Source organism: Schistocerca cancellata, chromosome 1, assembly GCF_023864275.1.
Source record: "Schistocerca cancellata isolate TAMUIC-IGC-003103 chromosome 1, iqSchCanc2.1, whole genome shotgun sequence".
NCBI lineage: Eukaryota > Metazoa > Arthropoda > Insecta > Orthoptera > Acrididae > Schistocerca > Schistocerca cancellata.
Window position 1 is genome coordinate 1,066,104,930 of NC_064626.1, and position 13,381 is coordinate 1,066,118,310.

The 13,381-nt window shown below is 47.9% G+C and overlaps 1 protein-coding gene across 1 annotated transcript in view; it reads left to right on the plus strand.

Annotated features, from left to right (window-relative positions):
• The window catches only part of LOC126127127 (homeobox protein orthopedia), a 387,997-nt gene extending 381,645 nt beyond the window's left edge, over nucleotides 1-6,352 (plus strand). Inside the window, exons 5-6 of the mRNA XM_049915145.1 lie at nucleotides 5,612-6,143; nucleotides 6,264-6,352. Coding sequence (XP_049771102.1) covers nucleotides 5,612-6,143; nucleotides 6,264-6,352 — 621 coding nt within the window. The remainder of the gene's footprint in view (nucleotides 1-5,611; nucleotides 6,144-6,263) is intronic.
• The last annotated feature ends 7,029 nt before the right edge of the window (nucleotides 6,353-13,381 follow it).

The window sequence follows — 13,381 nt, forward strand, 5'->3', positions numbered from 1 at the left end:
GGACCGGCGCGGCGGCTTTAATTAGAGTCAGTGGATCAAGTCCCCGCCGCGCCGCTCTAGCCGCGCTGAGCCACTGCGGGCCCGGCGCCCGGCTAACTCCTTGATCAATACCGCGCCAGGTGCCCACGGCTTACCGTCATTACCGTAACAGCCGCGAGAAAGAAACGGCTCGCCGAGCAACAGGCGGTCCGCTTGCTCCACCTGCCTCGCTAGTACCCGGTACGCTCTTTCCGTAGATGACGGGGAAGGGGGGGGGGGGGGGGGGCGGAAGGAAGTTACAAAGCAGCCATCTTGTTCTTGCGGTCATCAGCTTAGAACTCCATGCAACAGAAGCAGGCCACTGCCTTGTGACCTATTGTTGCACTAATTCTGAGGTGCAAAAAGTCATGGGACTAACACTTAAATCTAACATCGAGAATAGATTTAAGTGTCAGGAAGTCGTTTCTGAAAGTTCAAAAATGATTCAAATGGCTCTGAGCACTATGGGACTTAACATCTGAGGTCATCAGTCCCCTAGAACTTAGAACTACTTAAACCTAACTAACCTAAGGACATCACACACATCCATGCCAGAGGCAGGATTCGAACCTGCGACCGTAGCAGTCTCGCGGTTCCGGACTGCAGCGCCTAGAACCGCACGGCCACCACGGCCTGCCGTTTCTGAAAGTATTTGTATGGAGTGTAGCCATGTATGGAAGTGAAACATGGACGATAAATAGTTTGGACAAGAAGAGAATAGAAGCTTTCGAACTGTGGTGCTACAGAAGAATGTTGAAGATTAGATGGGTAGATCAGATAACTAATGAGGAGGTATTGAATAGAATTGGGGAGAAGAGGAGCTTGTGGCACAACTTGACAAGAAGAAGGGACTGGTTGGTAGGACATGTTGTGAGGCATCAAGGGATCACAAATTTAGCACTGGAGGGCAGCGTGGACGGTAAAAATCGTAGAGGGAGATTCAAATGGTTCAAATGGCTCTGAGCACTATGGGACTTAACATCTGAGGTCATCAGTCCCCTAGAACTTAGAACTACTTAAACCTAACTAACCTAAGGACATCACACACATCCATGCCAGAGGCAGGATTCGAACCTGCGACCGAAGCGGTCTCGCAGTACCAAACTGAAGCGCCTAGAACTGCCTAGAACTGCACGGCCACATCGGCCGGCTCGTAGAGGGAGACCAAGAGATGACACCAAGCAGATTCAGAAGGATGTAGGTTGCAGTAAGTACTGGGAGATGAAGAAGCTTGCACAGGATAGGGTAGCATGGAGAGCTGCATCAAACCAGTCTCAGGACTGAAGACCACAACAACAACAACCGCCTAATATCGTGTCTGACCTCCTTTTGTCCGGCATAGTGCAGCAACTCGACGTGGCATGGACTCAACAAGTCGTTGAAGCCGGCCGAGGTGGTCGAGCGGTTGTAGGCGCTACAGTCTGGAAACGCGCGACCGTTATGGTCGCAGGTTCGAATCCTGCCTCGGGCATGGATGTGTGTGATGTCCTTAGGTTTGTTAGGTTTAAGTAGTTCTAAGTTCTAGGGGACTGATGACCTCAGAAGTTAAGTCCCATAGTGCTCAGAGCCATTTGAACCAAGTCGTTGAAAGTCCCATGCAGAAATATCGTGCCATGGTGCCTCTATAGCCGTCCATAACTGCTCAAGTGTTGTCAGTGCAAGATTTCGTGCACTAACTGACCGGTCGGTTATGTTCCACAAATGTTCCATGAGTTTCATGTCAGGTGATCTGGGTGGCCAAAACGAGAATTGTCCAGAATGTTCTTCAAACCAATCGAGAACAATTGTTAGAATTAATTTATACCTTAAGCTGCTGACGGGCGATGATATATATCAACGGGGGACAGGCGAAAATGTGTGCCCCGACCGGGACTCGAACCCGGGATCTCCTGCTTGCATGGCAGACGCTCTATATAGTGCGACTGCAGGGACTATTTCGCGCACGCCTCCCGCGAGAACCACATTCTCATATTCTCGGACATTTCCGAAAGAACAGTCACCATATCCATATAACTATATAGTTCTGGCAAAACCGGCCGTGACCTTCTTCTGGGTGGATGCACACATATTCCCCGAACTCTTACGGGACTTGGTAAGAATGTCTTCCACGAGTAATGAGTGTGTTGGAACGGGACGCTACGAATGTAGTGTGTGGACATACAAGGTGAGAATGTGGGTCTCGCGGGAGGCGTGCGCGAGATCGTCCCTGCAGTCGCACTATCCTCTGTGCCCTCAATGGCTCAGATGTTTGCCATGTAAGCAGGAGATCCCGGGTTCGAATCCCGGGAGGTGGGGGTGGGGGTGGGGGGGACACATTTTCACCTGTCCCTGTTGATATATATCAACGCCCGTCAGCAGCTGACGGTGTTCAATTAATTCTAATTTCGTTCTAGACGGCTGCAAAACTTCAATGGTGTCTGTTCTTTTGGACCTGTCCGAAAGAACAGGCACCATCTCCATATAAGTACAGAGAACAATCGTGGTCCGATGGCAAGGCCCATTGTCATTTTTATAATTCCATCACTCTTTGCTTTGGGAACATTAAGTTCATGAATGGCTGCAAATGGTCTCCAAGTAACCGAACGTAACCATTTCCAGTCACTGACAGGTGCAGTTGGATCAGAGTACCCATCCCACTCAAACACACAATACACCGGTATGGAGCCACCACCCGCTTGCGCAATGCCTTGTTGACAACTTGGGTCCGTGGATCAGTGGGGTCTGCGCCATACTAAAACCCTACCATCAGCTCTTACCAACTGAAATCAGGACTCTTCTGACCAGGCCACGGTTTTCCATTCGGCTAGGGTCGAACTGATATGGTCACGAGCCCAGTAGAGGCGCTAAAGGCGATGTCGTGGTGTTGGCACTGTTCCAATTACGTTTGTTTTTTTTTTCGTGTGTATCGCACTTCTTTCCAACAATGCATTCCCATTTTCAAATACTGAGGTTATCAGATAGAGTCAAAGTCGTAAAAGTACCATAGGTTACTGTAGACTATAAAATTACATTAGTGAAGACTACGGAGGTTCTGCTGGTACCCGTGGTCAGTTAAGATCATACCCACACTACCTGTAGGTTAGATGTGTTGCGTACGTACCGGGCGTAACATCATATCGATCGCTTTAGATGATGATGATGATGTTTGGTTGTGGGGCGCTCAACTGCGTGGTTATCAGCGCCCGTACAATTACCCAATCTTTTGCTCAGTCCAATTTCGCCACTTTCCTGGATGATGATGAAATGATGAGGACAACACAAACACCCAGTCATCTCGAGGCAGGTGAAAATCCCTGACCCCGCCGGGAATCGAACCCGGGACCCCGTGCTCGGGAAGCGAGAACGCTACCGCGAGACCACGAGCGGCGGACGTCGATCGCTTTAGTACTCACGTTAGTCGTCTCCTGCCCCACTGTACTAACGGATATGTTCATCGTACGTCCCACACTGATTTCTGCGGGTATTTCACGCAGTGTAACGTGTCTGTTAGCGCTGACAGCTCTACACAGACGCCGCTGTTCTCTGTCGTTAAGCGTCCGCTTCGATGGCTGAGCAGTCAGCGCGACGGAAAGCTATGCAAAGGGGCCCGGGTTCGACTCCCGGCTGGGTCGGAGATTTTCTCCGATCAGGGACTGAGTGTTGTGTTGCCTTCATCACCATCACATCATCCCCATCGACATACGAGTCGCCGAAGTGGCGCCAACTAAAGAGACTTGCACCAGGCAACCGGTCTACCCGACGGGAGGCCCTAGCCACGTGACATTTCATTTCTGTCGTTAAGTGAAGGCCGTCAGCCACTGCGTTATGCGTAGTGAGCGCTAATGCCAGAAATGTGGTATTCTCGGCACACTTGACACCGTGGATCTCGGAACACTGAATACCCTAACGATTTCCGAAGTGGAATGTCCCATACGTTTAGCTCCTTCTCACACGAATCACCTAAGTCCAAACGACAGCTCTGCCAATGCAATCATCTTTAACACCTTACGTTCGCGATACTACCGCCATCTGAATACGTGCATCTCGCTATCAAGGGTTTTGTCGCCTCAGTGTTGATTATGACTTTCTCAGAAACCGGCTTTTTCTTATTTTTTGATGCCTTAGGCCAGTGGTCGGCAAACTCGTTAGTCAACAGAGATGAATTTCAAACAGTTCAACGGTTGAAATTTGTTTTGAGAGTCAGTTTTTTTTAAAACTTAACCTATATAGGTAGGCATATAGCTGTTAATTAGGGTACTCGTAAGCTGGCCCTTGCTAAAAAAAACCCTCAATCTGCTTAACACACATACGCTGCGCTCCATCTCTCCCATCCACACTCTTTTCGTATACTTGTTTTGTCTATCTCCTTTCGTTCCTCCGCTTTATACGGCCAAACCATCTCAACACACCTTTCTCAGCACTCGACACTACAAAAAAAAAAAAAAAAGTGGTTCAAATGGCTCTGAGCACCATGGGACTTAACTGCTGTGGTCATCAGTCCCCTAGAACGTAGAACTACTTAAACCTAACAAACCTAAGGACATCACACACGTCCATGCCCGAGGCAGGATTCGAACCTGCGACCGTAGCGGTCGCGCAGCTCCAGACTGTAGCGCCTAGAACCGCTCGGCCACACCGGCCGACACTCGACACTACAACTTTCATTCCACAAAGCTACCTAAAATTAACTTAATAAACTTAACTTATGGTTTTAAGTGTTAGCTAAACAATAAAGACGTTGAATTAAACTTGGAATTATACTTAGTAGCGGCACTATTTGTTGAAAAAAAAAAAAAAATAAACTGATAGATATCCATAAAATTAAATCATGACAATGACTGACAAACATGAAAGTGAGCAATGGTCTTCTGTGTCCTTGGAAAGTTTCGATAAGTTACGTTTGTGTATTGATGCATTTGATTTTAGGCATGATTTCACGTTCTCATGAATAACATGACTTCTCAATTTACTGTTGATAAGATTCATGCTTGAACATGATAGTTCGTATGGACATAGAGACCTGAATAAGGAAAGAAAGGCAAACGCCGTTGTTTCAGCTGATTATATAAGTCAGGAATTCTATTTAAGGTCTTACAAATTAATATATTTCCACAGCGATCCAATTTGTGCAATTGAAAACGGTCTCTGAATGCTTCATTTCGTTTCTTTTATTTAATTATCTGTTTCGACTCATGTGTTCAAGAAATATGTCTTTCTTGCTAAGGTGCAATGTAAACGATGAAAAACTTATAGTTAAGACAGACTCTCTATGTCTTATATACTAGTTTAGGAAGATAAATCTGATGGGCTGACTGTTTAGAATCAGGAAAGATAATAGAGCAGCGTCTGTTTCAGCCAATTATCAGGCGAATGAGTAGTGGGACAGACGGGTTTATTCCTGCATTTACACGAGAAAAATTAAAATTATATGTATGTGCATTGTGTATATATGATGTGTATGTCCATGTGTGTCACTGTAGGTGCTGTGTGTGGATGATTTTTCTGTTTCTACAGAAAGTAGAATAAGTGAATAAAACTAAATTGATAAAACGAGAGAAAGCCAGAGAGAAAGTAATTTTCTGTTTAATAAGACGCAATTTGCGGCTTGTTGCAGGTGTGGTTCAAGAACCGGCGTGCCAAATGGCGCAAACGGGAGCGCAACGCGATGAACGCGGCGGCGGCAGCGGCGGCCGACTTCAAGAACGGCTTCGGCACGCAGTTCAACGGGCTGATGCAGCCGTTCGCAGACACCGACTCGCTGTACTCGTCCTACTCGTCGTACAACAACTGGGCGTCCAAGGTGCCGAGCCCGCTGGGCACCAAGAGCTTCCCCTGGTCGGTGAACCCGCTGGTGCCGGCCAACCACCACCAGAGCCCGGTGAACTGCTTCAACGCGGCGGCGGCCGCCGCCAGCTCCGTGTCGGTGTCCAGCGCGGCCGTGTCGGGCTCCATGCTGCCCGGCTCCAGTCTGGGCGGCGTGGGCGGCCCGGGCCAGCCGGCCGCCTGCCCGTACGCGCCGCCCACGGCGCCCTACTCCATGTACCACCGCAGCGCGCCCGAGCCCTGCTCCGCCATGTCCTCCAGCATCGCCTCGCTGCGCCTCAAGGCCAAGCAGCACTCGTCCAGCTTCGTCACGTCGTACGGCGCGGCGGCGGCCGCGGCGGGCACCGTGGGCGCCGGGGCCGGGGGCGGCGGGGGCGGCGCCGGGGGCGGCGGCGGCGGCAACGGCGGCGGCGGCAGCGGCAGCGGCGCCTCGGCGCACTCGCCCGTCAGCCCCGTGCCCAGGGCCAACTCGGCGGCGGGCGCGGCCGGGCTGTCCGCCTGCCAGTACGCCAGCGACCGCGCCGCCGTCTGAAACGAGCCGCCGCTCCTGCCGCTGGTGGTGGTCGGGGGCGGCGTCGGCGGGCCCGGGGGCGGCGGTGGAGGCGGGGGCGGGGGCGGAGGGATGGGCAGCTCGAGCGGCAGCGGCAGCAGCGAGGACGGGCGCGCGAGGTCCTCGCCGCTCAGCCCGGCCACCGTGGACAGTCGGCACTCGCCGCACGTCTCCATCGGGCCGGGGGCAGACTCGTAGGCGACGAAAGCGATCTTCTGGCCCGCGCATATCTCCAGCCGCGCCCCGTTATAAACACAGTAAACATGGCCCATTTGACAAGTTATTCCTAAATCCACTTCCCCAGTTATTTGCGAAATTCTGCGAAATTGGTCTGTAGTTTGGCAGCAGTCGAATTCAGCATGGCTTGCGCCTGGAGTGTCCAGTAAGTCTTGTATTGTATTGTATTGTATTGTATTGTATGTTAACCGGGGACCTAGAAACGACAGAGAGGCTCCGTCCCCTCCACAGCCGTAGTGGTCCACAACCCCACGACGACTACCGCAGTCCACTTAACCCCTCCGCCGCCCCACACCGAAACCAAGGTTATTGTGCGGTTCGGCCCCCGGTGGACCCCTCAGGGAACGTCTCACACCAGATGAGTGTAACCCCTGTGTTTGCGTGGTAGAGTAATGGTGGTGTACGCGTACGTGGAGAACTTGTTTGCGCAGCAATCGCCGACATAGTGTAGCTGAGGCGGAATAAGGGGAACCAGCCCGCATTCGCAGAGGCAGATGAAAAACCGCCTAAAAACCATCCACAGACTGGCCGGTTCACCGGACCTCGACACAAATCCGCCGGGCGGAATCGTGCCGGGGACCAGGCGCTCCTTCCCTCCCGGGAAGCCGTGCTTTAGACCGCACAGCCACCAGTAAGACTTAGTCGACGTATTATTTTTTTCTCCAATTTCTGTAACTGATAGGTATTGTATGAACGACACGATTACAACCACCTCCGCTCTTAATCAATCGAAAGTTTCTAGAAAGCGTCCAAAAGACGAAGGAGGCCCGTAACTATCGGTGTTTGTTGTGGCAATATATCATCACGAAATCTGTTTCAGTTCACCTGGTAGAGCATATTACTGAAAGTAGTACAGGGAAGGGGGAACCGGGGTGAGGGAAATAACTGGTAACTGTTCGCTAACATCTAATTATTTCCAATCTCTTTCGCAGTCATTCCTTTGATGGACTGTCCCTTTTGCCTTTTTGCCTCTTCCATTGCTCAGCAGTAACTACCTATCAGTAATACCAACTGCATGAGCATTTTAGTGGCCACGATTTTACCTTGCAGGTTAAGCTGTGTTTTTAATTCTCTCTCATCCATCAATTGTTTTGACTGGTTTCTTGATTTCCTCCACATTTTCAATCTTTTGAAAAATTTTACATCGGTGTTTAACGAATACCCCAACCATTTTTTCAGGTTTTTCGGCTTCATCAAGAGCTATGTTTGCTACTCCTGCAAACTGTAACAAATGTTCTACTACCTACTCCTTCTTCCGCTCTGGGTCTTTCATTAACTTATTCCATTATCTGTTTCTCCTATCTTCATCATTTCATTCTCTATGTGTCAATTTAATTTTCAACTTTTTTGCCGTGTAACATCTGAAATGTTTTCAGTTTCGTCTTGTGCTGACTTCCAATAGTACACTTTTCAGTTCCATACAAATCTTGAGTTCGAAATTTAAATTCTCGAAAATCATTCCGATCTTGTATGCAATAAGTAAAGTTGTGTGGGATTGGCGAAAATGTAGTTTTTTTAACCCATGACCTCATCAAAATGTCGGACGTAAACAACGTAACGAAATCGGATATGCGTTATACACTCCTTAACAAGAGTTATAGCTCGTCTCATCACATCACTTACGTTCGCTTCCCCAGTTCACAACCAGGTTGAATATCAACCAAATCTACACTTCAGACACCACTGTAGATCAATATGCAACAGCAACAAAGATTTCGTATTCAATGTCGTTAGCTTCGCCAACTCATAAACAAGCTGTGACTTTCAGGCCTAACATAGACCTTGGTCTCTACTGCGTATTAGTCTGTTACCACTCCCTACACTACAAGAATATCCACACATCAATAAACCACATTGTATCAGCCATGATATATTAGGCCACATTTTATCGTACTTGGGGTAGAATCTGCCAAAACGTGACAAACGAAAGTATAAACCTCGACGTAACTTCATTCTTGATGCCTTTTCGTATACGTTTACTAGTCGCAGTGCTGTATACAACAACTCACCTTGGTTTCGGAAGAGATAGCGTCATATCTTTTTCATTTAAAATCATATTTGGTACGTCCAGAGTTCTTACGATTTTTTTTCTTGCACATATTATGATGAGATGAAACTGCAACTGACACATTTATGGTCACTACTGAATATTTCCTCCCAGCTAGAAAAGAGTTGCCCTTCTTCGTTACTAGCGCTCATCCTTCATTGGTTAATTAAATGCTTGCTTGCTGCAGGCTACTCCTTGTCCAATCATTATGATTCGATGTTAGTTGTATTGTGCTTCGTCTGCTGCGAAACTACAGTTTCATATTTCCTAGATTTCGCTAACAATCTGCGTAGATAAAGGACAACAACAGTTGACGGCTACAAGCAAATAACTTTCAACATGGGATATTCTGAGGCGATGTAAAGCCTGTATGCGGGAGCCAAGAGATTACTGATGGACACGTGCGGTGAATACTGTTTACAGTAAGTGTAAACCTGTCACAATGGACTGCAAGCGTTGCCCCTTGCGAGGGGACGTCAGAGATGACGCATATCTCGTAGTAGGAGTGTTCGATGGCCTGCTGCGAATAGAGCAATAGTAACCGCGAGGTTATCAACAATAATTTGCTTATAAATCTCGACCAAAGGGTTTAAATTATTGTATTACTTCTAACATTTCTGTACATCTTAAGATTGGAACTTTTGTGAAATACAAGTTCACCTTTCACTATCAATGTGTAACTCGTATTCGTAATTTTAATTATAGTTCAGTAGTCATGTTTACGTAATAAATGTGTATATTAATTGATGTACCTGCATGTCACAGAGAAAAGTATTTCCGTCACACTGGAGCTCAAGTACTTTATTTTTAGGGTGCAGCTGAAGCTTAACTTGTGATCTTTGTATTATCCTGTACTTAAGTTCCTACATTAGTGTGTATTTATATCGATCTATGAGCTATACTTGTAATGGTGTGGAGCCAATCCTCATGGTGGATCCGGTTCTTGGGTAGACTACATTACTGTGATTCGTAGCTACTAGATATCCGATTACAGTATTGACCTTCCAGTTCTTCTCTATTTAATTTCATTGAGATCGGAATAAGAATGACTTGTCATTACCCGTGATGAGGGATCCTGGTCTCGATCCACTTCGTGAGAACGCTGTGATTTGTGTAGTGATAGAAAGTATCTCATTACTTCCAGATGTATCAAGAGAGAGAGAGAGTTGGCTCTAATGAAAGGGAATCATTTACTGTTCTGCCAGCTAGGAAAGATTGGCTTCACACTGAGCTACCGAAATGTTCACGTGTCTTAACATACACAAGAACACTTCATTTTCACCTGTTCCTCTGTAACATAAACCGCAATTTTCAGCGATAAGGATGTACAGTGTCGTTTGAGGTTGACGTGACCCGCACATGAACTGAGTACAAACGGTTAAATGCGTTACTTGTCCACTTTCTTCCCAGTTAAGATCTAGTCACTGATTTCCAGTCACATGCATGGCGCTTTTTCATACTAATTTCATTGTATCCGGTACAAAAGGTAAATAGATTCAGGAGCACAACAAGCATATCCGGCACTTAAACTTCTGCACTCGCGCGTGAAGGATGGAGTGAACGCGCCAGTCGCTGCCGTTTCCGTGGGAGAATGGAATCTCCGCTGCTGGAGGTGTAGGCTGCAAGCGCCGTGGCGTGGCCGCGCCCGTCGGCAGCAGCGGCGGCTGGCGACTCCTGCGATATGGGTGTAGGACCTGCTGTGTGCCACAGACTCTAACGCAAGTCTACTCCGTTGTTACATGAAACGTGAATTTTACTGTACTGTACGCATACTATATACAATAATAATAATAATAATAATGGTATCTCACGTGTACGTCTTTCATTTCACACAGAAGACACCCAAACCTCATTCAGCATCCTTCTCTTAGTTTATTTACTTTATTTATTTATCATGTTCTTTGGGGCTGTGCGAGCCAGGGCTACTCGGTCATGGGACGAATCACTAGTTAGTTTTCAGAGTACTAATTAGAAAATTTGTAAACAGAAATTCAATAACACACAAAAAGAGAATATATGAATAATTAACACATTACAAACAAAAGTTCTCAAATTCCAGGAAAGCAGTATTGTGCCACAAGCAAACATTTCAGCTTGGGGGTATTTTTGTTCTGTTGTTGCAACTACAAAAGTGCGTTTTTTTTTCACCAGACACGTTTCGCTTTATTGAGGTAAAGCATCATCAATGGTCTGTAATCAAGTTACTTACATTTTAATTTTCTTTTAAGATCGAAAAACAGTTCGTTACCAGTATGCTGATTTCTACTTACGGTGATTTTCACTTGATTTCTCGCTTACATCGGGAAATGCCCTCTGCTAGCATATCGTTGATGGTTTTTTTTTCTTTAGACACTGGTAGTTACGTTCTAATTTTTAATTGTTCTGCAGCACTATGCATTTCTTATGTTCTTCACACCACACTTTTTTGCACACCACTGTTTAATGTTTTTTTTTATACTTCTAACAAAGAAACCTTTCCATCGCACCCCGCTCAGATTTAGTTATAAGTTGGCACAGTGGATAGGCCTTGAAAAACTGAACACAGATCAATCGAGAAAAGAGGAAGAAGTTGTGTGGAACTATGGAAAAAATAAGCAAAATATACAAACTGAGTAGGCCATGCGTAAGATATGCAACATCAAGGAAAATTTGAACTCAGGAGCGCCGTGGTCCCGTGGTTAGCGTGAGCAGCTGCGGAACGAGAGGTACTTGGTTCAACTCTTCCCTCGACTGAAAAGCTTACTTTCTTCATTTTCGCAAAGTTATGATCTGTCCGTTCGTTCATTGACGTCTCTGTTCACTGTAATAAGTTTAGTGTCTGTGTTTTATTACGACCGCACCGCAAAACCGTGCGATTAGTAGACGAAAGGACGTGCCTCTCCAATGGGAACCAAAAACATTTGATCGCAAGGTCATTGGTCAACCGATTCCTCCACAGGAAAACACGTCTGATATACACTCCTGGAAATTGAAATAAGAACACCGTGAATTCATTGTCCCAGAAAGGGGAAACTTTATTGACACATTCCTGGGGTCATATACATCACATGATCACACTGACAGAACCACAGGCACATAGACACAGGCAACAGAGCATGCACAATGTCGGCACTAGTACAGTGTATATCCACCTTTCGCAGCAATGCAGGCTGCTATTCTCCCATGGAGACGATCGTAGAGATGCTGGATGTAGTCCTGTGGAACGGCTTGCCATGCCATTTCCACCTGGCGCCTCAGTTGGACCAGCGTTCGTGCTGGACGTGCAGACCGCGTGAGACGACGCTTCATCCAGTCCCAAACAGGCTCAATGGGGGACAGATCCGGAGATCTTGCTGGCCAGGGTAGTTGACTTACACCTTCTAGAGCACGTTGGGTGGCACGGGATACATGCGGACGTGCATTGTCCTGTTGGAACAGCAAGTTCCCTTGCCGGTCTAGGAATGGTAGAACGATGGGTTCGATGACGGTTTGGATGTACCGTGCACTATTCAGTGTCCCCTCGACTATCACCAGTGGTGTACGGCCAGTGTAGGAGATCGCTCCCCACACCATGATGCCGGGTGTTGGCCCTGTGTGCCTCGGTCGTATGCAGTCCTGATTGTGGCGCTCACCTGCACGGCGCCAAACACGCATACGACCATCATTGGCACCAAGGCAGAAGCGACTCTCATCGCTGAAGACGACACGTCTCCATTCGTCCCTCCATTCACGCCTGTCGCGACACCACTGGAGGCGGGCTGCACGATGTTGGGGCGTGAGCGGAAGACGGCCTAACGGTGTGCGGGACCTTAGCCCAGCTTCATGGAGACGGTTGCGAATGGTCCTCGCCGATACCCCAGGAGCAACAGTGTCCCTAATTTGCTGGGAAGTGGCGGTGCGGTCCCCTACGGCACTGCGTAGGATCCTACGGTCTTGGCGTGCATCCGTGCGTCGCTGCGGTCCGGTCCCAGGTCGACGGGCACGTGCACCTTCCGCCGACCACTGGCGACAACATCGATGTACTGTGGAGACCTCACGCCCCACGTGTTGAGCAATTCGGCGGTACGTCCACCCGGCCTCCCGCATGCCCACTGTAAGCCCTCGCTCAAAGTCCGTCAACTGCACATACGGTTCACGTCCACGCTGTCGTGGCATGCTACCAGTGTTAAAGACTGCGATGGAGCTCCGTATGCCACGGCAAACTGGCTGACACTGACGGCGGCGGTGCACAAATGCTGCGTAGCTAGCGCCATTCGACGGCCAACACCGCGGTTCCTGGTGTGTCCGCTGTGCCGTGCGTGTGATCATTGCTTGTACAGCCCTCTCGCAGTGTCCGGAGCAAGTATGGTGGGTCTGACACACCGGTGTCAATGTGTTCTTTTTTCCATTTCCAGGAGTGTATTATATACGACACTAGTGAGGGCATGTGCGTCACATGATAGGAATATATTGTCGACCCACCTAACTTGTAGACTTGGCGAATGGGTAAAAGGATTCTTCTACTTTACCCGATTTAGGTTTTCTTGTGGATGTGATTATCACTCCCAAAAAAGTGATGAAAACATAAGAGTTTGTCACATAAACTGCAACAAATGAATGCAACAGTTTCACAGTCGCACAGTTTTACCTGTGCTTTGTCAAAACATATGTTTTTAACGTTTTCAAACTTTTCCGTGTGTAGACCTTCAAATCCTGCATATGTCCAAGCAAATCTGAACATGTCCTGGAATTTTGGAGAGCGAAGTTGA